At 55.0% G+C, this 23,212-nt stretch overlaps 1 protein-coding gene and 1 long non-coding RNA gene across 16 annotated transcripts in view; one reads left to right on the forward strand and one right to left on the reverse strand.

Annotated features, from left to right (window-relative positions):
* The window catches only part of LOC107075879 (neurexin-2-like), a 627,393-nt gene that overhangs the window by 307,007 nt on the left and 297,174 nt on the right, over positions 1 to 23,212 (reverse strand). For 10 of the 14 annotated variants that reach the window (XM_069180400.1, XM_069180401.1, XM_069180404.1 and 7 more), the window contains 4 exons: positions 21,412 to 21,795; positions 16,984 to 17,187; positions 13,324 to 13,350; positions 497 to 616 (listed from right to left, as the gene is read on the reverse strand). In XM_069180400.1, the coding sequence (XP_069036501.1) occupies positions 497 to 616; positions 13,324 to 13,350; positions 16,984 to 17,187; positions 21,412 to 21,795 (735 nt within the window). The remainder of the gene's footprint in view (positions 1 to 496; positions 617 to 13,323; positions 13,351 to 16,983; positions 17,188 to 21,411; positions 21,796 to 23,212) is intronic. The other 4 variants (XM_069180406.1, XM_069180405.1, XM_069180402.1 and 1 more) reach the window with 1 other exon arrangement.
* LOC138224096 (uncharacterized) overlaps positions 7,900 to 23,212 on the forward strand; it is a 28,698-nt gene continuing 13,385 nt past the window's right edge. Inside the window, exons 1-3 of one of the 2 annotated variants that reach the window (XR_011182439.1) lie at positions 7,900 to 7,971; positions 8,234 to 8,405; positions 8,575 to 9,701. This is a non-coding gene — a long non-coding RNA (uncharacterized lncRNA). Of the gene's footprint in view, positions 7,972 to 8,233; positions 8,406 to 8,574; positions 9,702 to 23,212 lie in introns of those variants that run through there. The other variant, XR_011182438.1, reaches the window with a different exon arrangement.

A 23,212-nucleotide genomic window follows, 5' to 3' on the forward strand; every position in this document is an offset into this window, starting at 1 on the left:
GGGCCGGTACTCTGATCCAGTTCCATCCCGGAGAGAGGAAGAAAGCTCATTTCATTGTGCCCCTCCAGGTACTGCCCAGGCTCACCCCTGCTGAGTCTCCAGTACGTAGTGAAGGCGGAGGCAGAGGGGGGTGTTGGGGTCAGTGTACCCGTCACTATACTGGGGCATGAGGACCCACAGAGTGAGCGCCCCCTGCTGGCCCCCCTAACACCTCTTCCAGCAGCGGCCTCAGCTTTCCCAGGAGTCTCCCCCTCCAGGTACTGCCCAGGCTCACCCCTGCTGAGTCTCCAGTACGTAGTGAAGGCGGAGGCAGAGGGGGGTGTTGGGGTCAGTGTACCCGTCACTATACTGGGGCATGAGGACCCACAGAGTGAGCGCCCCCTGCTGGCCCCCCTAACACCTCTTCCAGCAGCGGCCTCAGCTCTCCCAGGAGTCTCCCCCTCCAGGTACTGGCCAGGCTCCCACACTGGGGGGGGGGCTGTGGTCAGACGCTTACCTTCCACAGTGACATTGTCCACAGAGAGCTGCAGGCTCTTCCCTCTGCGCACCACCTTCACCCCGTGCCACTCGTTATCGTTCAGCTTCTGCCCCGCGAACAGCGTCTCCGGTCCCTTGCCTGCGGGGAGAGAGGGCGCCAGTCACGCCAGGGAGGGGGGGCCACAGGGGCGTCTTCTCACCAGGAGGCAAGGGCGCAGACCAGACCGAGCCCCCCCCCCATCACTACCCAGGAGAAGCCAAGGCAGAGAAGCAACGCCTTGGCGTCTTCTCCTCCCCCACACAAACACACACTCAGACACACCCACCCACGCACACACACACGCAGACACACCCACACAGATGTGTCACCTGCATGTTTCCTCCTGCGTTCCTTCTCCATCAACCCCCCCCCTCCTCCCTTTCTCTGCGCGTTATCGATAGGTGATGCCAACAGACACACACACACACACACTGCATCTGCCCGGCGCTTCGCTCGGAAGCCGAGAGCCGCTGGAGATCCGCGATCACCTGGGCGCTGCGAGGACCGATTCGCCCGGATGGAAAGGGGGGGGGCGGGGAGGGGGAAACAGAAGCAAAAATAAGAATCCTAAAGACTCCCGTAAGTTCCCCCCCCCCCCCAGGCCACCATACAAAGGGCGGCTGTGTCGAACTTGCAGGACTGTCCCCGATCATGCACGCACGACATAACTTCCACTTTCTCTGAGCACTTCTGACTGACTGCTGAAGCCACGATCAAGACTCTGGACTCGTTCACATCAGCGTTCAAGCGTTCATGCACCCATAAAGAACTACACGAAAAAAGACACAATAAAGGTCTTGGAAAGGACAGGGAAAAGACACTGTAAGGGTCTCTGCTCTTTACGGTAGGAAATAGGGTGCTTTGCTCTCTTCAGGCTGAGGGGCATTTCTCGGGTTCGCAGTTCGCTAGCTGGCTTTAAAGGACCATCCGGACTCAATAAGGCTCCCAAACGCAGCTGTGAGCCACTGACGGAACAGCTCACTTTTCTCAGCAGCACGTACTGTCACAAGCTCTTAGAGAAAGGCTGAGCCCTGGCGACCTGGATGCATTTTTTTTTCTGCAACGTCCATGACTTAACACTTAAAAGAGTACATCTGGATTGCTACCCTAGCGAACGATTCCCCCCTGTTTAGATCTGTATGACGCTCACACAGGAAAGGGCTGATTAAAAAATTATAGAGTAATGTACAGTAACAGGCTGAACTACGGCCTGCTTAGACACCTATCCTTTTCAGTGGGATAACAAAGGAGACTGTATAATTAAGTACAATCCACCTGTCAGCCAGTCAGGTAGTCAACTGAGGGCTTCTCTGCACTACAATAGGCTTTCACCGAGTTATAGATTCATGAGAGAATATGTGTGCAAATGTAAAACGGCGATCTACCGATGATCAACAGAAAATCCAGAAAACTGTTTTACAAGTCGTCGATTTTAAGACAGTTCTTGAGCGTACGTTAAATGTGGGGTAGCCCGAACAGAGGGGAATGCTGTCTGCGATGCTGTAGCGATGCTGTTAGCGCCTGAATATTCAGTGGGGCCCCCCTATCGATAGGCACCCCATCTGGGTGCCATTGGGCGGAGCAGTGGCTCCGCGGCTGAGGATCTGCGCCTGTGGCTGGGAGGTTGCCGGTTCAAATCCTGCAGCCGCAGAAACCCAGCTTCTCTCTCCCTGTCTGTGTGCCTCCTGGAGAGCAAGCTGGGGTCTGCGAAAAGACACATCCCTAATGCAAGAAATTGGATATGGTCGATAAAATGATCCGATCTCTTTATCTTATCTTCAGACTCACCATTCATCCATGTCCAGAAAACCCGTTTTCTTCGCGGTCATTCGGGAGATCCACGCCAGAAGCACAGGGCTCCGGGCGGGATACACCCTGGACGGATTTACACGCACGGGTAAACAAACGCGCGTGGGTTATCCCCTACACAGTGGTGAAAAAACTTACTATATCCCCCTTAGGATTTTATGGGTTCGTTTTTTTTTTTTTAAATAACTACAAAGTAGGGCCTGTGTGCCTCATGTGTCAAACGAGGGTCGTTTTATCTACTGCTGGGATTCGCGGAGGACGAGGTGAAGGTCAAATTTGGACGGGTGGCTTCAGCGCGACAGCTCTCTAAAACCTCACAGGAAAGAGAGAGGGTGGTGCCGTTTGTTCATTTTTTTTTAAAATATCAACGGGCTTTTTAAAAAAATGCATCACCCTCACCTCCTGTCCTCCCCCTCCGAGAGCACCCCGACATTTCGAAAAGGGCCTTCTCATTTCTCCGGCTACGCGACCAACGACGCCCGGACCTTGAACTTTCCGCCCACACGCACATATCCACCCCCAAAAAAAAAACAACCACAAAACGGAAAAGTTCGAACCTCTTGAAGCGGAACCGCGTTTCTGCCGTGCTGAAGCCGTAGCCGAAAGTTAGGGGACGAGATAAAACGTTTGTTTTACCCACCTCCACCGTCGCCCAAACCGCTGGGCTCGACGCGCCGACGCCTCTATCCCGCAAATCAGTGCGCGGGCCTCCCATCAGCAAACAGGTGTGCGTTCCCGAAACCGAGAGTGATCTAAAGAGTCGCTTTTTATAGAGAGATATCTTACACAACGTCGTGACACTGTAACATATTTACTTACGAAACGTGACACTTAATCATACCCCCTCCACTCTCAAAGTCTAGCGGCGTTCAAACCCGACTTAAGCCCCGAAATGTTACGGTGTCTCGACCCGTCCGGACGGACTCGAAACGAACCCTCTTTAAAACTGCGTCACGTTCGTTTTGCAGGCCTCCCCGACGACTGCGGCCCGTCCCGTCCCGGCCCGGCCCGTCCTTCCCCGGAGCCTCCTCCGGCAGGACACCGCAGGAGAACTACCGCCGGGCTCATCTCAGCCCCCTTAAGAACGACGTGTTTGAGTATCTGGACTGGGGAAACCCGCGGAGAACATGCAGACTCCACACAGACAGCACCCCAGGTCCGGAATTGAGCCCGACGCTGCCAGGCAGCAAAACTCACTGCTCGATATGTGTGACTGGATACTGATGAGTACAAGGTGGATCCAGGTGGGGCTGCACACTGGTGGTGGTGGAGGGGATCCCCATTACCTGTAAAGCGCTTTGAGTGGAGTGTCCAGAAAAGCGCTATATAAGTGTAAGAATTATTATTATTATTATTATTATTATTATTATTATTATTATTATTACAACAGTGCTCCCCCACGGCACAAATCCAGCAGGAAGCGACTGACAGTTCGGATGTGGCTGTTAGGAGGGCCATGAATCCATGTGTCCTGTAGCTCTGGAACAGTGTCACACGCTACTGCAGGGGCAGTGTCACAGGGGCAAGAGGAGTCGCAGTTCAGAGGCGCTCTGACAGCACTGGGAAATTAATTAACCCCCCCCCCCCCCCTCTCCCCCAGGGTGTGCAGGCAGGCTAAGTGAGCTCGGCGTGGATAAAACCTCAGCAGAACGAGAAAGAAACGGGACGTGTGTCTGGGGGCGGCGGGGGGGGGCCCGTTTCAGAACGAGAGAGGAAAAGCCGCAGACGCCGGCGTTTTCAAAGGCAAGGCCAGGACCCCTTAACGATTTTTTTTTAAAATCTGAAATGCAAAAAAAAACAACACACAACCACGGCACGGCGTCAGTGTGGAACGACTGCAAGTCAGTTTGGGACGAAAAAGCCACATCGACCGCGTTGTATTGTGGGAGTGGTGACAGATGGGCTTGCGCACGGGGTTCAGTTAATTACAAAAATATATTGGCCATTTCATAAAATGACATAATCAGCAGTTTGCCTGTGCTTCTCATTACTTGGAGGTGCAAAAACAAAGAGGGCACCGCACTATAAATCAGACAAAAGCTATTACAGTAGTAACATGACTATACAGTTTATAACCATATAGTAATAAAACTGTGAAAGCAGTACATTATAGTACTTGGAGCTATATTCTGAATTAGAACTGAATGTATTCTTGGATCAGCAGCACTTTTCTTGTAAGCGGGAAAAAAAAACAAAAACGCCAGCGTGTGGACCATGTGGAAGAGGGGAGTAGAGTTCAGACCGTGGAGACCCGTGGGTGAACTACATTACCCATAATGCCGTGCGGCAGAAATGGCCGCCCTGGGTCATGTGATCCATTCTGAACAGCTGATTGGTCGGGCTGATGTTTCAGAACTTTTGCCTCCAGCTCGTCTGCCCTCTGTTCCCCAAGAGGGCTGAACACAAATCACTGGGTATTTACGCAGGCCCACTCGATGTGTGGTTTGGTGCACATAACGGTGCAAACACAAGAAGGCCTCATGTCTTTCTTAAGGCTGTCAATAGAAATCGGATTGCAAATACAGTGAAGGCCCACACAGCCCTAAGAAGCTGAACTACAAGACAATGGACTACCCTTCAGAACATAAAAACAATCACAAAGGGGAGGGCGCCATTCAACCCGTCTAGCTCACTTGATAATTAGTAGCTAATTGAATTAGGTCAATAATTATTTAGGAGATAATTGCCCCGACCCCCGCCGTGTCTTGAAAGAAGCCAGGGTTTCAATGGTTGCACACTCCTGCCACCCTTTGTGTACAGAAGGGCCCCCCCCCGAGCACATTTCCTAAATGCACTTCCCTTGATTTACCCCAGTGTGGGGAGCCTGTTCCAGTCTCCCACGACCCTTGGTGTAAAGGGGCGCCGCCCTGTCCTCTGGTCCGTGCTTCCCTGCCGGCTCCGAAGGCATCCGGCAGGCTGACCTTGTCCCTTCTTAAAGGCAGGAGAAGCAGGAGTGCACGGCCGCACCAGCTTTCCAAGAAACTGGAGCTCCCTCGCTGTCTATTATTAGCGTGTATCAGAATTACAGCCTGCTGTCTGCCAGCCAGCCTCCCTGCCGATAGAAGCCCTACTGTAGATGAAAGGTTTGGCCCGAAGCTGCTGAGAGATGTGATAGTGATCGCGGGGGCAGGCGGGCCCGACGACAACGCAACCTTGTTGAAAGCAGGGGGGCCGAGGAGCTGCGAGAATTCGGAGCGGAGCTCCCTTCTGGTTGCGTCGCGGTGCTGGGGGGTGTTAGCCGGTGCTTGTTTGTCAAGCAGAGGGGGAGTCCAGCAGAGTCCTGTGTGTGTTCGTGCTCGGGGGCTCATAATACAGTTTCCAACTGACGGAGCAGTGTTGGCTTGCCCGCGTCTATTATAATAACACTCATTATACTTATATAGCGCCTTTCTGGGGCCTCCACTCAGAGCTCTGTCCGGGTCATGGGGATCCCCCTCCACCTCCACCAGTGTGTACCCCCACCTGGATGAGGCGCCAGTCCGCTCCCCACACCCCAGCTCTCAGTGGGGAGGAGAGCAGAGTGATGGAGCCAGTTCAGAGAGGGGGGGTTATCAGGAGGCCATGATGGGTAAAGGCTGACCCTCGAGGGAGAGACCTTTACAAATGAGGGATAGGCAGGTCCAATGCACCGGCCTTCTCCAAGGTTGGGCTTTTGTTTTTCTGTCGCCTGTGCGCGCGGGGGGCCAAACCGGCGACACGCTCACAAAACAAGCAAAGCTACAGGACGCTGCAGGTGGGGTCCCCTGCCACGCCTGGAGAATCCCGCCCTGATCCGATCGAGGCCGCCGTCTGGCGTAGCGACACCCCGTCCTTTTCCTTGCTGCTGTACGCAAAGGGTTGCGGGAGTCTGGAACAGGATAAGCTGCCATGCTGAAACCCTTTGATGTATTCAAGCAATAAGGACGGTTGAGATCCCTGGGTCAGCCATCTACAAGCCACCAGATGAGCAGGACCAGGCGAATGGTCCTTGTAAACATGCTGTATGCCACTCCCCCCCTCTCCTGCCGTCACTTCCTGGACGGCCCTCCCTGCATGATTCCTTAAAGAGCGCCCCCCCCACCCCGGCCCCCCAGCTCATTGCACTGGCTCGTGACCAGGATCCCTGCTTCCAGAAGAGGGATCTCCAATTGCAAATGAGAGGAGATACACCCCCCCCAAAAAAAGGTGGCTGACAGATGAGTGCGCATTGAGCCTGACAAGCAGAGGCTTGGCTTGTTCTGGGCCAGCGAGCCGTTAAAGGAGAATGCACCTCATCCATAGTGACTGAGAAGGATGTGCCCTGAATAAAACAGCTATCCGGCGGGGCTGGGTGCCAGCACGCCCTGCGTCTCTCTCTCGGCTGGACAGCGGGTGGGCCTGTCATGTCCGCCTGCACAGAGGTGTCCGTGGTAAAGCAGGCAGGGTCCGGCACCGGGGGCAGATCATGTCCGCCCCGGGGCGCCACAGCTCCTGCACGGCGGATCGGATGAGTGCGTGGCACGCAGCGCCGGGGAGACTGGCAGCGGGCACCCAGCCAGGCAGGCATTATCCGGGGAGGAGGGGGAATGGCACAGATCCACTTGCTGCCCAGCCCCCCTCCTCCTCCTCCTCCTCCTCTCCCTCCGAACCCTTCCCAGTCGCACACAGACAGAGCCGCACGCTGCCACCCTCCGCCCCAAACCCACCCTAGCCGAGAGCAGACCGACCTGCAACACTCCTGAGGAGGACGTCGCGGTGGGGATAAATGGGGGCACCCCCCACACCGCCTCCCCATACAGTATATTGTTTGTTTGTCAGGTCTGTGGGGGAGCCCAGCTGGCACGGACATCCAGAACTGGGGGTGACCCGCACACACACACACTCCGTTTCAGCTTTCAGCAGCTGCAGGAGCTGCGCCAGAGACTTCGAGCGTCCTCGCTCGTTACTAACTAACCTCGTTACGAACAGCCAGAGTTCCAATAGTGAGGGATCACAGGCTTGGCCACTCCCATCAGCGCAGCGTGCACAAGAGGAGGCCCCTGCTGGGGCCCGAAACGGATACCTGTCCGCTACGCCGCAGGTCAGGCTCAAGTGCGGGCTTTGAGTGCCCCCTGGTGGCGCATGTACAGTACTGCAGGCGCTGGTCTTCACAGAGGAGAGTGGCGTCACGTCGTGTTGAGCATAAGCCCTGTTCAAGCGATCCATGTCCCATTCCTCAACCTATCACACCGCGGGCTTGCAACTGTATCAGTGCACTTAAGAACATACGAGGAGCTACAAAACGGAAGGATTTGTATTAGGCAGCTTTTCCCTCCCAGGATCTCATCCAGCCGTTTCTTGAGAAGACACTGTAGTCTTCAGCAGCATGGCTGTGGAGCTTGTTCCAGACTCCCACCACCCTCTGAGTACAGAATTGCCTCCTGTTCTCGGGTCTTAGGAACACGACCACGTAGTCTGGGACGCCTGAAGGGTGTGGCTATTGGTCATAGGATGGACACGCCTCTCCTCCAATCAGCGCCGACCCTCCGGTATAGGGAGGCGCTACGCGTGACGTTTCAGCAGACGATTGGCTGCCATATGGGTGGGCGGGGGGGGGGAGAGTACGGTTTTGACTTCCTTGTTCTCCACGATGGGCGCTTAGCGTAGCCCGATGCTGGCTCGTTTGCGAGCAGAAGGAAACAAAACAGGTAATTGGTGACTCCACATTTCCGATCAAGATCACGGAGCGAGTCGCATGCCCCTCCCCTCTCGATGTTGAAAAGGAAAAAGCGGCCCTGGGTTAATTTGAGGCTGACATAACAATTCACCCGTAGAAACATCGATCAGACAGTGTGCGAAACATTCCCAGTCATTTTGATCGGACACGATGCAACACACACACGCACAACAAGAAAAGCGCTCGCCTGTTGCATTCGCTTGAAATCAATTTAGAACCTTTTTTTTTTGCAGGTTGATGGATGTAAAACATCACTTTGCTTTTTCTCCGGAAAGCCCGCAGGAGCGACGCCTGGTGTCTCGTAGGCGGACAGGACAGGGCAAAGGTGGGGCTGAGTCTCACCGCTCTGGAACAGAGGAGTCTCGGGAGGACAGCAGATCCCGGGGTCAAACCGATCGAGTCCAGGTGAGGTGGGGATGATTTGACACGAGTAGTGTGGCGGCGAATGGGGCGGAGAGGACGGGGGGGAGAGACGCTCCTTTACACAAAGAGTGGCAAGTGTCTGCAACAAACGTCTAACCCACGTGGCGGAGGCCCCGAACCTCTGAGGTGTTTTTTTTTTTTCAAAAACCAGACGGATGTGGATCGAACTTCCGCTGCGGAATTGACCATCAGCTCCAAGACGAGCGCCCGGCGTCCTCGGGGGTGGCAAGATGTCTTCCGTTCGCGTGTCCGTGAAGGCAACGTGCCCGATCCGTCCCGCTCGTTCCGCAGCGCTCGGCGCGGCGTGTGAAGGGTCGCTCTGTGGCGCCACCTGGCGGTGCAAAGCGCACATGACAGCCGAAGAAGCAGAAGGTTTAACGCAAACACAGGGACCCGTTTCCTCCTTGTGTTTGCTGTAGGGGTGCACTGGGAGGTTGAATATTGATGCCTGCACTTGAAGCATAATATGTAGCCCCTATTGCCCCTACGTTAGATGCGCTTTTATTTAAAGGTATAATGATTGTTTTCATGTAAATGCCATTTCAGAGCCCCAATTTTTTCCTTTTAAGATAAAACTGCTCCCCGTGTGCTCTGATGGCATCCTTTTAAAACGCAGTTTTTTTAAATCAACGTTTTATGAGCCACGCTCGAAGAAATTCGGCGCCTCACTGATCTCTTCCATCCAGGGGAAGAATATGTGAATTTTCTTGTTCTGTGCAGTTTTGTGCGTTGCCTTGAGATGCCAGCTCAGGGTACTGTGGGCCCCCCCCAGTCACGGAAGGCAACAAGGTTGTAAAGAGACTGCGCACACACACACACACCACACCACATGGGGAATTCTGTAGATCAGGGCCTGTAAGCGACTTCCTGGAGGCTCTCCTGCTTTTTCTTTCAACCCGAGTCGTCAGTGAAACAATTCATATCGTTGCTGTTCTATCGAGTTCCACTCGGAGCTCTTTCCAGGTCCTGGGGATCCCCACCACCTCCACCAGCAGTGTGTACCCCCACCTGGGTGAGGCGCCAGTCCGCTCCCCACACCCCAGCTCTCAGTGGGGAGGAGAGCAGAGTGATGGAGCCAGTTCAGAGAGGGGGGTTATTAGGAGGCCATGATTAACCACATTATTTGCTAAATGAGACACACAAGATTCTCCTTAAGCTCTCTTAACAGCTGAGGACACGAGACCTTCCCTTCTGTAAGGTCACCTCAGAGCCTGATTAGAAGGGCTACGCATCTAGGCAGCTAATTAAGTAATTAGACCAATCACGTTACTGAAATCTCAGTAGGACGCTGGGGCTCCCCCAGGACAGGAGTGTTTGACCCCCCCCGATGTAGATTCTTCTGTTCCTTCATGAAGATAGTGTGGGGAAGAGAAGGGAAAAAAAGCAAACACAATGCTTGGGTGAGCAGCCAGATGTGTGTAATTTCAGTCCAGGGTGGCAGTGCTTGAACTTCGCAAAGTTTCTTCAGTCTAGAACTGAGGGGGTTTGATCCAGGTGGGTGAGACCCTAAGAAGTATAGATTGCCCCCTCAATAGCGAGAAGGCAAACTATAAGGCAGGGCTTTAAGGCCCGGGCGCAGCTTTACACAAAGAGTTGCCAGTGTCTGTAGCAGGATTCCCAAGTGGGGGGGTTCGGGAAATTGGAGGTTTCGTTGCTACCGCACCAAACGAGCGAACGGACTACAGGGCCTCCTCTCCTCTACAGACCCTCTTGCTGCTTGAGAAATCAGAAGCGAGATGTGGAATACCGCGGTCAATGCCGCCATCTGGTGGCGAGTCCGTTCAATTCCTCACCAGGCCGGCCACTATGCGAGTGAGGGAGCCCCCTGGTGGTAATACCGGTGTAGAGCAGGAGAACTGTCGGGAAACCGCGCGCGTTGAGGGCTGGCTGGCTTTTCAATTAGCAAACTGATTAAGACCGGAAATCACAGGTGGGCTGCTTCAAATAATGAACGCAATTAAGCAATTAAGATCAAAGCTGGAATGAAAACCCGAGGCCCTGCCTGGATGCTATATAAGCACTTTATGCACCAAACCCCCCCTCCCCAAGCACACATGAACACCCCCCCCCCCACCAACACGCATCATTGCAGGGCTGCTATGAGCTCCAAATCAGAAAAGCAGTGCAGGTGCATTGAACAGCTGATACATCTGTTCCTGGGTGACGATCTTTGCGTTTTCCGCGAGAGGGCCTAGTGTGGAGTGAAGAGATATGATGGAATATAATTGATAATAATAATTGCTTACGCTCAGAGCTCTGTACAGGTCATGGGGATCCCCTCCACCCCAAGCAGTGTGTACCCCCACCTGGATGAGGCGCCAGTCCGCTCCCCACAAACCAGCTCTCAGTGGGGAGGAGAGCAGAGTGATGGAGCCAGTTCAGAGAGGGGGGTTATTAGGAGGCCATGATGGGTAAAGGCCAGGGGGGAAATTTGGCCAGGACACCGGGGTAACACCCCTACTCTTCTCGAGAAACACCCTGGAGTTTTTAATGACCACAGAGAGTCAGGACCTCGGTTTTACGTCTCATCTGAAGGACGGCGCCTTTTTACAGTGCAGTGTCCCCCGTCACTATACTGGGGCATCAGGACCCACACAGACCGCAGGGTGAGCGCCCCCTGCTGGCCTCACTCACACCTCTTCCAGCAGGAGCCTCAGCTCTCCCAGGAGTCTCCCCTCCAGGTACTGGCCAGGCTCACACTGCTGGGCTCCAGTGGGGAGCTGCAGGGTGATACAGCTGCTGGCCTATACACTAGCACACGAATATGCACTGGCTACAGTCATACCTGCGCTGTGTCTTACTGCGTCTCACCGGGCCGGTACCCTGATCCAGTTCCATCCCGGAGAGAGGAAGAAAGCTCATTTCATTGTGCCTGCTCCTCCATTCCCAACCCCCCCCCAGCTCTCATATGTGAACATATGCTCAGACATGAAACACCGCCTACTCCAGCTCCTGCCTGCGTGAGCGATGGTGCTGGAAAGTGGCTGAACTCATGAAATAACAAGCTTGGGGATCACTTGAATTTTTTCCCGGGGGGGCGGCATGGAGGTGCAGGATTAGCAAAGCTCTAGGGGGCCTTGGTTTTCATTGCTGGGCTGGACAGTGGTGGGATCCTTCTGTGTGGAGTTTGCATGCCCCCCCCTCCCAGTTCATGTGGATTTCCTCTGAGTGCCACTTCTCCTCAGGACGTGCTTGAAGGCTCACTGGCATGCTGGTTGGCTTTGCTCATTTCTTAAGAAGCAGGAGTGGGGGGGGCGGGGGTCCTCCCTTGTCAATCTGCCCCACGTGGGGCAGCTGTGCTACAGTACTGGCCCTGACACAGCTAGGACAAGCTTCAGCTGAAGACGAGTTTTTGCCCGAGCAGAAATGAAGTGACTTTCTGCGGCTGGATAGCTCAGGCTTAACTCATCCTAACCCCCCCCCCCCCGCAAACACACACACACACTCACACACACACAAACACACAGGAGCAAACACTTACCTTAAAACAAGGTGGCAAAACTGCCTTCACCGACACACTTCCCCACAGACAGCAGTTAGGATTAAGAGCTCGAGAACGGCAAGCTGTCTTTTAGACGGGCGTTGTGTCAGATCTGTCCCCACAACCACCGTGAGAGATACCTCCACAGCTGATGTGCCTGAAGAAGTCTGGGCTTCACGCGCCCTGAGGGGGGGAACCTAACCTCCTTTCAGCCATGATGCACTGTCTCCACGTGTGGCCTCGAAGCAGGCTGAGCTAGCCGCGGTGCTGCTGAGCTCACTACTACAGAGACCCACTGCGTGGATCCTAATTGCAAAGCACTGCTTCCAGCCCATACTGTGGTTTAGGAGGCATGTGGGAGGGGTAGTTACGCATATGATAACAGCTCAGACCCCTGTCCTTTGAGTTGAGCTGTCACATGTTTAACGGGCAGTGATCTTTCTGAGAGTATCTGCGGTTGTTTTTTCTACATTTGTCAAGAGGTTTGTCCAAAGGCAGCGAGTGTGAAGGACTCAGGGCACGGTGGAGCTGGCTGTAGTGGTACAGGCTCGTGTTCGTCTGATCCGGAGCTGCAGGACTGGGCTGATCGGTGTAGGGGTGCCTGCGGGTCTTTGGATAAAGGAGGGCGCAAGCCCAGATCCCCGATCTGCGCCGGGAGAGGGGCAGCGGTCTTGCCCTTGGGGTCCTGACTGGCCCGCGTGGGCGCCGAGTGGAAACAGTGCATCGGGGTTTGGGACCCTGCTCTCGGGGGTGACAGATGCGCGTCTGTGGCGTGTGTGTGTGTGTGTGCGCGCCCCTGCTCCCAGGACCCCGCCCCACCCCCACCGTGAGAGAAAGAGAGAGAGAGAGGGAGAGGGAGTATGAGCAGGTCTGAAGGTGACAGGGTGAAAGAGGGAGGGATCGACAGAGCAGGGTCAGAGGGGCGGGCCCTGGTCACTCTGGACACAACGACCAGAGCGCAGAGGGCCGATCAGACCGGCAGGCCCTGCCCCACTTCTGAGTGGGGCCCCTTCCATGCAAGACCAGCGGTGCTGGGGTGACGCCGACACAGACACCGGGCCGAGCCAGAACCAGAGACCTGGGTGCTGGAGCAATGAGCTAACGGCTCCTGTGGCCACTGTCCAGACCGCAAAGACCAGAAGGGGGTTTGTCTGGGAGCTCGTTTCACAGGATCTGAGCCGCATCCAGCAGGAAGTGTGTCTGACCCTGGTGCGTCTGCGAACCGCGTTTGCACTGTTATGACGGCGCAGCAGCAGGAAAGGGGAGGAGGAGAGGTGTGTGGGAGAGCGAGCGAGCGAGAGAGGGCGGGCTGGGAGGGGGAGAGGAGGAGAGAGGAGAGGAGGGGGGTGCAGAGTGCAGAGAGAGCCGATCGTTTTCGGAGAAGAAGAAGAAGAAGAAAATTGCGTAGGAACCACTTACTGAGGTTACAGTCTATCCTGATACAGTCTGGCGGGAGAGAGAGCGAGATGGTGAGATAACGGAATAAGGAGAGGACAAAAAAAAACATGAAAAGAGACACATTTTACATCCTTCAAGGTACATTCTGCAGACAACCAAGCAATGCACAGTCCACCTTCCGGGGACGAGCGACGAGTCAGGCCCTCCCTTTACCTTTCTGGAAATCCCCTCCCTCCCCGAGTCCTAAAAAGCACAGTCAGGCAAACCCCTCGCTTGCCCCTCTCCTTACGGGGGCCTGGAACGGCGACTGACTCCCTCCCTCCTGCGCCGCGCTGATCGGCACCCGCGGGTCCCGTGACGGGGGACGAGGAACAGGGGAGGGCTCTGGCGGAACAAGTGTGTGACACACAGCGGCGCCGCGCGGCTGGCGACCCCGAGGGGTGAAAGGCTCTACGCTGGAAACTCTCTCCTGTCCTCTGAGCGGGACGTGTCTGGCCTAGCGTCGTAGCAGCGTCAGTCACCAGCTGAGCTGTGACGGGCATCGCAGGTGCGATTTTTCCAATGCTGCTCAGCAGCGCCCCCTGGAGGCTGCTACAGGGGGCCACGTGCACTGGATTTGGGGTTTTAGACCGCCATCTTGGGCACCACCCCGCCCCAAAAAAAGCACAGGGCTAGTCCCCTGAAACTGGGGGAGGCAGTCCTGTGTACCCCCCAGTTGGCAGTGGTGGGGTATACTGTAATGCAGGAAAATGGGAACCTCGCCGGTGTGTTCTGTGACCTGCGACCCCCCTCTGGACGAATTCGGAAGGGTGAGCTGTGATTCCCTCCTCTAACGGAGGGATGCACGGAATCGGGCATTTTGCACGGAAAGAAACACCTCCCCCGACAAACGGTAGGGATGGTTTATTTTAAGATGTGCCAGCCAGTACAGAGAATGAAATCCGCACGACTTTACGCATCATCTTGTTCCAGGGCGTCCTTTGTCAAACGTTCTAGTTTCACGCCAGGCTGCTGCAGCCTCCTCCAAGTGATCGTCCTGCAGACGAGGGGTTCGCATGATTAGCGTCTTGCGTCTTTTCCCCTGGCGGCACACTCTGAACCCGCGCTGAGCACCACAAAGAGGGCCAAGAATCGCTCCGACTGCCCCCCCAGGTGAAGGGGTGGCGGCCAAAGTGCATTCTGGGAAGGCTTGACGCCACGCTTCCCATGAGTCCCATGAGCGAAACCCGGCGGGTAACGGGCGAGCGATCAGGGGCGCTGCCCCGAGCGGGTGGATCTGGGAAGGGTAGTAGGGCCCCTGCCGGGATGAGCGCGGTGGGCAGGGGGTGAGATGGGCGCGGTGTGCCCTCCCACTCCGGCTGCGTCTGCAGGGAGCTGAGGGGGGGGGTGGGGGTCACAGGGCCCTCTGAGACTCTACACATTCCTGCCTGGCTCGCTGCTGCACTTGAAGGAGAGGAGAAGCTGCTGAAGGGTTTGCCTTTTCAAGGAAGTCTCTGTGCACTTTAGGAACGGAAACTGACACAAGCATTTAGGAAAAGGCGGCCTGCACGCCCCAGCCACGTTGTGCACCAGCCCAAGAGACCAACACCCTAGAGGAAGTGGATACCCCCAGATCCTGTGCTCACCTCCTCATTTTCACTGGAATTTTGGTGATTACACCCCCCGATACCTCCCAAGTGGAAGAGCCCATCCCTGCTTTTGCTACAATTCCTCATATCTGAGGAATGAACCATCTCCAAGACGGGGAGGCTCCCTCCCAGTTCGCGTGCTTGCTGTATTCTTAGAACTCCAGTCCGAGGAAGATGAAAGTGTTTATTTCTCAGGCTTTAGCCCGTAAAAGGTCAGGGGACTATTTTTATTCCCGAAAATGATTCACTCTCGGCAACAGCAACGGGCAGGCACATAATCTCTGCCTCCTGGAGCTCGCCTGACTCACGCGGGTTAAAAACAAGGGCTTCTGGCTGCAGGAATGCTGTGTCTCCGGTCTGTTGCTCACAGGGCACGGGCCCGGTGTGCTCGGTGAACTGCGAGATAATGACCTAAGGATGATCCTTAGGTCAGGAGCCTTGATCAGCCAGTGGAAAATTGGATTAAGCCAATTTACAAAAGTAGATTCCTTGCCCTTTCAAATAACGGTTCCGTGAACAAATGTGACCCGACCATATCTACTCTGCCATCCTGGTCACATCATGATAATAGTGATCTATAATAGTGCTTTCTGTGCTATGCACAAGGCCATATACTGGGTCTACACTTTACTGGATATCTGATACTCTAACAAGACAGTATTAGACTCCATCTTCTCACTAGTTCACTAGTGTTCACTAGTTGCTGGGAGTAATGGTGATCCGCATCTGTACGGCCACACGGGGGGGGGGTCCTGCTAAACTAAGCACAGTGCTGTCACCGATGGGCTCTCCACCCCTCCCTCCCTGCCCCCTAGTGGCGAAGGGCTGCGTGTGCACGTGACGGTGGCCGAGGCGTGTCTCGTGCTGTCAACCGCTACAGAACAGTGGACACAAACAGCCACGGACCGGACTCACCGCGGCTGGGCGCCCGAGCTGCCAGGGCGGCCCACGGGCCAGGCGTGCCCACCCTGCCGGCACCCTCTCCTCCAGGGGCGCTGGACAAGATGGCGCCGCGCCCCGGGTGGAAAGCGATGGGCAAATTCTTGCTCTTTCGGGCTCCAGTGAAACACTGCGCCAGCTCTCTTTAATTGGCATCCCTAGCTGGGGACAGTGTTGGGCACGATTCCTTGGAGGAAATCCTGCCTGTTGATCATGGGCCACGCCAACCTGGCAGTGGCATCACTGGTCAGGAAAAGATATGCCGAGAGCCGGGATGCCCTCTGTAATGTGGCTTTTATCTAGGCGCAGGGATATTGTGTATCGGCACTGCTCGTCCGGTTAAAACTGCTGGCATTCGAACGCCAAACTTAAATAAACCTCCATCTCTTTTGGAAAGAGTGGCGGCACCACCGCCATCTTCACTGGTTTGTGGGCAGGGCTTGAGGCCAGTGAGGCCGCAAGACTGGAAAGTAAGAGCAGTGTGCTGTCAGAGGGGGTGCGCTCTGGGCTACAGATGTATGTGTGGTGTTTCCAGGGGGCAGGAGGGCAGGTCCTGCCCCCTGGGAGGGGGGACATCAGGGGGTAGGGGCAGGATCTGGGGCAGTGAGCCGGTCTCTGTGGCTGTTTGATCCGAGGACCGCAGATCACAGGCCATTGAAGGGATGAAAAGTTCCATCTTCTGGGCCGTGGTGGAGAGGGGGGTGGGAGAGGGCGAGGAATGATCGCAAGACAGAGAGAGAGAGAGAGAGGGGTAGGGGGGAGAGAGAGAGAGAGAGGAGGGGGACGTCTGATGTCGAACCGGGACGGGGAGATTCTCTTCACCCCCTGCCAGAGCTGCCCGGCCCCCTCCCCCCAGCTGGGCCCCCGCGAGAGAGGCCCCGCCGCGTCCACCGCGAGGGGGGTGGGGGTGGGGGGTCTCTTCGGCCGAGAGCCCCAGGCGGCTGGAGATCAGGGCCGGAGAGGGGAGAGGCAGGCGAGAGTGGGGGAGCTCTGTTCGGGATAGAGGGAGGAGAAGGGGGGGAGGGGGGGGGCGCAGGCGTACTCTCCACCCCCGCCTCGGTTGTGGTCAGTCGGGAGGAGGGCTTGCAGAGGGGCGGGGGGGCTGGGGGTTTACCTAGGTTGACGGTCAGTTTGACCTTCCCGCCGTCCAGCTCCAGGCGCAGGGTGTCGGCTGACTCCTTGGAGGTGGTGGCCATCAGGAGGCCGTAGGCCCTCTGGGACATGAAGCGCAGGGACACGTCCTCGGCCTCGGTGTGCATCGTGCCGGGCATGATGATCTTCAGGTACATGCTGCCGTCGTAGCTGAGCACCGTAGCCTCTGCGCAGACAGCAGGGTGGGAGACAGGGCAGGCCCTGGCGTCATTAACGGGGGGAACCGCAGCCCCGGTGTCTCAGGCTGCTCGTTAAGTCTCGGGAACACGCTACATTCACTGAAGTTACAGAGCAAGTGACCGATTTTAAAACTTCAAAGCACAAAAGCACGGGAGCTACCATGTTGTTGAGAGTTCCCACGAAATTGCGACGGGAAACGGCCCTTCCTGCTCACTAGTCCCTGTCAGGATGATGTACAGGATGTCCTGTGATGTACGAGTGAATAATAATGCTGTTTCTTCTGAACCCCGAAATATGAAAATAGCCTTTGCCAGGAAGGGGGAGACATTTGTCTTTCATGCACAGAGTCTAGGTGGGCCGGGGGATTGGAATGAGCTGGATTTCTCTAGCAGGTGTATAAATTCACGGCGGTACTGAACGCACGTGACTGGGCGGCTGGTTCCACCCTCCCACAACCCTTTGTGGAAAGAAGTAATAATAATAATAATAATAATAATAATAATTGCTTACACTTATATAGCACTTTTCTGGACACTCCACTCAAAGCGCTTTACAGGTAATGGGGACTCCCCTCCACCACCACCAAAGAAGTGCCTCCTGTACGCAAAGGGTGGTGGGGGTATGGAACAAGCTACGGACGGCAGTGCCCCGCCTGGTAGTCCCTGAACACTGAATTATTCCTAATGCAGTCTCATTTTTCAGCCCATTTCTGATATCCCAGATCACACAACATACTCGCCCGTCAGTGAGGAGTTCTTATCTGCCTTTATTGCAATGTAGATGCTTTGTGCTACAGTGGATCCCAAAACAGACTTTGTTTTGTTTTTTTTTAGAACAGGAGGCACAAAGGGTGGTGGGGGTGTGGAACAAGCTGCCCAGCCATGTGGTTGAAACTGATACTCTTGTCTCCTTTCAAAAAAACAGAAGGATAAGATCCTCGGATCAGTTGGCTATTAACCACCAAATACGCCAGATGGGATAACCGGCCTCTCGTTTGTAGCCTTATGCTCTGAAATCTGCCCCAGTAACTAGCTGGCTTTGTCTTACTAAACCGGGTTGTAATTCTGCTCTGTCTGTAATTCCTCTGGTATCCTATTACCGTGGCGGCATTGCGATCTCTGTATCAAGCAGCTTGGCATGGTGCTCACAGTGCTGACGAATACCATGGGATAAATTCGCTGCAGATTTACAAACCTTTCCCACTATCCAATATTGGGCAATGGCAGTAAAGGGAGTTTGACGGCGTTTTGGCACAGTGAGCTAAAATGGCACTCCCAGAATGAAGGGGAAGAAGAGAAAAGGGGCCTGGTCTTTCTCTGCATACCCCGTCTACTGCACACAGCCTGCACTGCTCCTCTCATACAGCAGGTGGCGCCAGAGGAACACGAAACGCACTGTCCACCAGGGCTGGCCGTCTCCAGCATCTCCGCACAGCTGTTTGGATACTGTGCCCCATTTCGCTTTCGGAGACGCCTGTGATCGAGGAGCAGGAGATTCCTGGGCAGAATCACACCAGCTGAGCGGGATGCAGTCCCCGCTCTCTTCCGCTTCTGTTCTGAATTCAACCCATTCAAAAATGAATTCAAAATTCAGCCAGCAGCCATGTCACCCTGCAACTCACAACTGGCAACCCACTGAAGCTAAGCAGGTGTGAGCCTGGTCAGTACCTGGAGGGGAGACCTCCTGGGAAAAACTAAGGTTGCTGCTGGAAGAGGTGTTAGTGGGGCCAGCAGGGGGCGCTCACCCTGCGGTCTGTGTGGGTCCTGATGCCCCAGTATAGTGACGGGGACACTAGACCGTAAACAGGCGCCGTCCTTCGGATGAGACGTCAAACCGAGGTCCTGACTCTCTGCGGTCATTAAAAACCCCAGGGTGTTTCTCGAGAAGAGTAGGGGTGTTACCCCAGTGTCCTGGCCAAATTTCCCCCCTGGCCTTTACCCATCATGGCCTCCTAATAACCCCCCTCTCTGAACTGGCTCCATCTCTCTGCTCTCCTCCCCACTGAGAGCTGGGGTGTGGGGAGCGTTCTGGTGCACTATGGCTGCCGTCGCATCATCCAGTTGGGGCTGCACACTGGTGGTGGTGGAGGGGATCCCCATGACCTGTATTATTATTATTATAACCCTTCGGACTTTTGTCTGTTCCGGATCAGGAGGCAGGATCATTTGCCCAGAACAGGGAGGGGGGGGCAGTGGTTCTGGAGAACTGCGGTGTCTGACCGTTTTAATCCCAGCTCGTCCCTCAAAGGACCGGTCCGAATGAACAGCTTCTTCAGAAATGAGCCGACAGACTCACCGGCCCCTTTCGCACGTCAAAAAAAACGTCTGCTTTCTGCTTTTCCTGGCTGCCTGCATTCTGACTTGACCAAGTAAAAAAAAAAAAACTCCCGGAAAAAAGAAATCCCGCAGGATTTCTACCGGATTCCTGCGAGCGCGGTTCACGAGAGGCCGGACTCCCGTCGACTCTCGCTGGGATACCGCCGGCCATCCAGAAGGAATTTCGGCTGGGATTTCCGGACTTTCCTCGCATGTGGGGGCATTGTTTTCTGTTCCTTCTTGCACAGTGAAAGATAGTTTTTCCTTATATTTTAAAATAACCCCATGGCAATCTGAACATCCTTGGAATTGTAATGCTTGTAATTTCATTTCTGCGCTTTCTGTGTAACTTCTGTACTGACTGGAAGAAATCTGTAAAAAGTTGTCTGTGTTCAGAACGCTGCTTCTGTTAACGAAATGTCCTTGTGATTCTGACATAATGCCCAGACTGCAAGCAGCTACTGTACAAATGACTAAAGAAAACAATGTGTTTTTAGAAAGGGGAGAATAGAAAGTCACTCAGTTGTTACTCCTGTTATATCTGACTAGAAAGAGAGCTCAGCCAGGGGAAAGAGAAAGAAACAGACAGAGAAAAGAGAAAGCAACCTTTTTTTTCCCCCACCCTCTCATGCTACTGCGTCTCGAAGGGGAACTGCCGTCCCAGTTTCTCAGTCCGGTTGTTAAACGCCCGGCAGCAGAATAAATTCCTTGAAGGGATCACGACTTTTGACGAATTCCCAATCCAGCACAAAATCGTGAAACGTTGTGAAAGTACTGTACGTCGCCGTGTTGTTCCCGCGAACTGCGGCGTGAAGCGGCCCTTCCTGCTCACTAGTCCCTGTACTGACTAATGTACTGAGATGTGAAGTGGCCCTTCCTGCTCACTAGTCCCTGTACTGACTAATGTACTGAGATGTGAACCAGCCCTTCCTGCTCACTAGTCCCTGTACTGACTAATGTACTGAGATGTGAAGCAGCCCTTCCTGCTCACTAGTCCCTGTACTGACTAATGTACTGAGATGTGAAGCAGCCCTTCCTGCTCACTAGTCCCTGTACTGACTAATGTACTGAGATGTGAACCAGCCCTTCCTGCTCACTAGTCCCTGTACTGACTAATGTACTGAGATGTGAAGCAGCCCTTCCTGCTCACTAGTCCCTGTACTGACTAATGTACTGAGATGTGAAGCAGCCCTTCCTGCTCACTAGTCCCTGTGATGACTAATGTACTGAGATGTGAACCAGCCCTTCCTGCTCACTAGTCCCTGTACTGACTAATGTGCTGAGATGTGAGCCAGCCCTTCCTGCTCACTAGTCCCTGTACTGACTTATGTACTGAGATGTGAAGCGGCCCTTCCTGCTCACTAGTCCCTGTACTGACTAATGGACTGTGATGTATGAGCGAATAAGTACAGGTTGTGCAGCAGACATTTCACCGCAGAAATGTTCCAGCGTGATCCGCAGACAGAGTTAACCAGTGAGCAGTATTTGCCAGTGAAACCGTCTGGGAGAGGAGAGCAGTATTTCTACTGGATTAGAAGAGCTGGATCCACCAGCCTGCTTGTTTACAGGGTCACAGGGCCGCTCCACCTCACCGGAAGTCCTGCTGCCTCGTTCTGAATCCCAGAACATGGCGCTGAGCAGACCTGGAAATGTCCTCTCTTCTGTGGGAGGTTTTTTTACCAGTCAGGCCGCAGTGCAGGCGGTGTTTTTACTGTCACTGCGGTGAAACGTGCTCATCAGAGCACCACGGTTCCCCTTCGCTCCCGGCTGAGGCACGCTTCCCCTCCGCGGCCCGGACTCTGATTCTTATCCCTGGTCTCCCTGCCCGTTCGCCAGCAGGACGGTCTCCCCCCCCGCCCCCTCCTCCTCCCCGGAGAGCCGCGCCGGCGTCTCACCGGTCTCACAGTTGCGGCCCAGGTAGCCGGTGCCGGTGCAGTCGCAGATGTAGCGGTTCCAGCCCTCGCGGCACTGCCCGCTGTTCAGGCAGGGGGCGCTGGCGCACCTCTTCTGCAGCTCGCGGGTGCAGAAGCTGCTGACCCCCGGCACGCTCTGCATCTCCGCCAGCCGCCGCACGTCCCGGCTCTTGCCGTCGATGAAGAGGTCGCGCACGCAGCCCACGTAGCCATAGTTGAGCAGCGCCGTCCACACCTCGGGGGGCAGGATCAGGCCGGCCCGGGACTCCGGCAGCCCCCCCAGGTACATCTCGCTGTCCAGGTCCAGGATCTCGCTGCCCTCGTTGGAGTTGAAGGGCGTGCTGCGGGTGTCCACGGAGATGGAGCCTGACGGAAATGGGAGGAGAGAACCGTTTACAAGAATCCCGACCGGGTCATGCGCAGGTGATCGCCTTAACTCCTGTCCTGGAGTCCTTGCACTGGCTTCCTATCAGGTTTTGTGCCGACTTCACAGTCATCCTGCTGGCCTGTGAGGCTCTACATGGCCTGTCACCTCGGTGCCTGTCTGGGTTACTATCATCGTGTTTTACTTCCTACATCACTCCTGCGCTGGAGTCCCTGCACTGGCTTCCCATCAGGTTTTGTGCCGACTTCACAGTCATCCTGCTGGCCTGTGAGGCTCTACATGGCCTGTCACCTCGGTGCCTGTCTGGGTTACTATCATCGTGTTTTACTTCCTACATCACTCCTGCGCTGGAGTCCCTGCACTGGCTTCCCATCAGGTTTTGTGCCGACTTCACAGTCATCCTGCTGGCCTGTGAGGCTCTACATGGCCTGTCACCTGGGTGCCTGTCTGGGTTACTATCATCGTGTTTTACTTCCTACATCACTCCTGCGCTGGAGTCCCTGCACTGGCTTCCAATCAGGTTTTGTGCCGACTTCACAGTCATCCTGCTGGCCTGTGAGGCTCTACATGGCCTGTCACCTCGGTGCCTGTCTGGGTTACTATCATCGTGTTTTACTTCCTACATCACTCCTGCGCTGGAGTCCCTGCACTGGCTTCCCATCAGGTTTTGTGCCGACTTCACAGTCATCCTGCTGGCCTGTGAGGCTCTACATGGCCTGTCACCTCGGTGCCTGTCTGGGTTACTATCATCGTGTTTTACTTCCTACATCACTCCTGCGCTGGAGTCCCTGCACTGGCTTCCCATCAGGTTTTGTGCCGACTTCACAGTCATCCTGCTGGGCTGTAAGACTCTGCATGGCCTGACACCTCAGTACTTGTCTGGGTCACTATCTTCCTCCTACTGGATGAGATCCTGGGATCAGTTAACTCAGGCTAGAGGGGCTGGACAGCCTCCTCTTGCTAATAACATTTCTTGGGTTCATCTCCCTGGGCTTCTGCCACTGCTGTGCTATCTCCGCACCCCTCCTCCCCTCGTAACTGCAGCCAATCCTCTGAGCTCCTTTAAAATCTGAAAGTAATGAATTGTCCATTAGTCTCTGCCCCCCCCCTCCTCCAACCCCCCCCAGACACACACCGAGATCAGGGTGAAGAAGGAGGCTGAGCGATCTCTGGCTGTATGGGCCTCGTGCTGCTGCTCGTCCAGCAGCCACTAGGTGGCGTGGGTGAGTTTTGTGTCGGTGAGCGTGTGTATCACTTTAAGGAAGGTGAACACAGCCGCCTTTTAGTCTTTGATGCTATATTTGGAAGGTGTGAAAAGGAGGGGGGGGGAGACTCCAGGAAAGGATGTCCCTCTTGAGGTGTCTCCACTTGATTTACGGCTGGGTTTTAATTATCTAT

Source organism: Lepisosteus oculatus, chromosome 18 (genome assembly GCF_040954835.1).
Source record: "Lepisosteus oculatus isolate fLepOcu1 chromosome 18, fLepOcu1.hap2, whole genome shotgun sequence".
In the NCBI taxonomy this organism is placed as follows: Eukaryota; Metazoa; Chordata; class Actinopteri; order Semionotiformes; family Lepisosteidae; genus Lepisosteus; species Lepisosteus oculatus.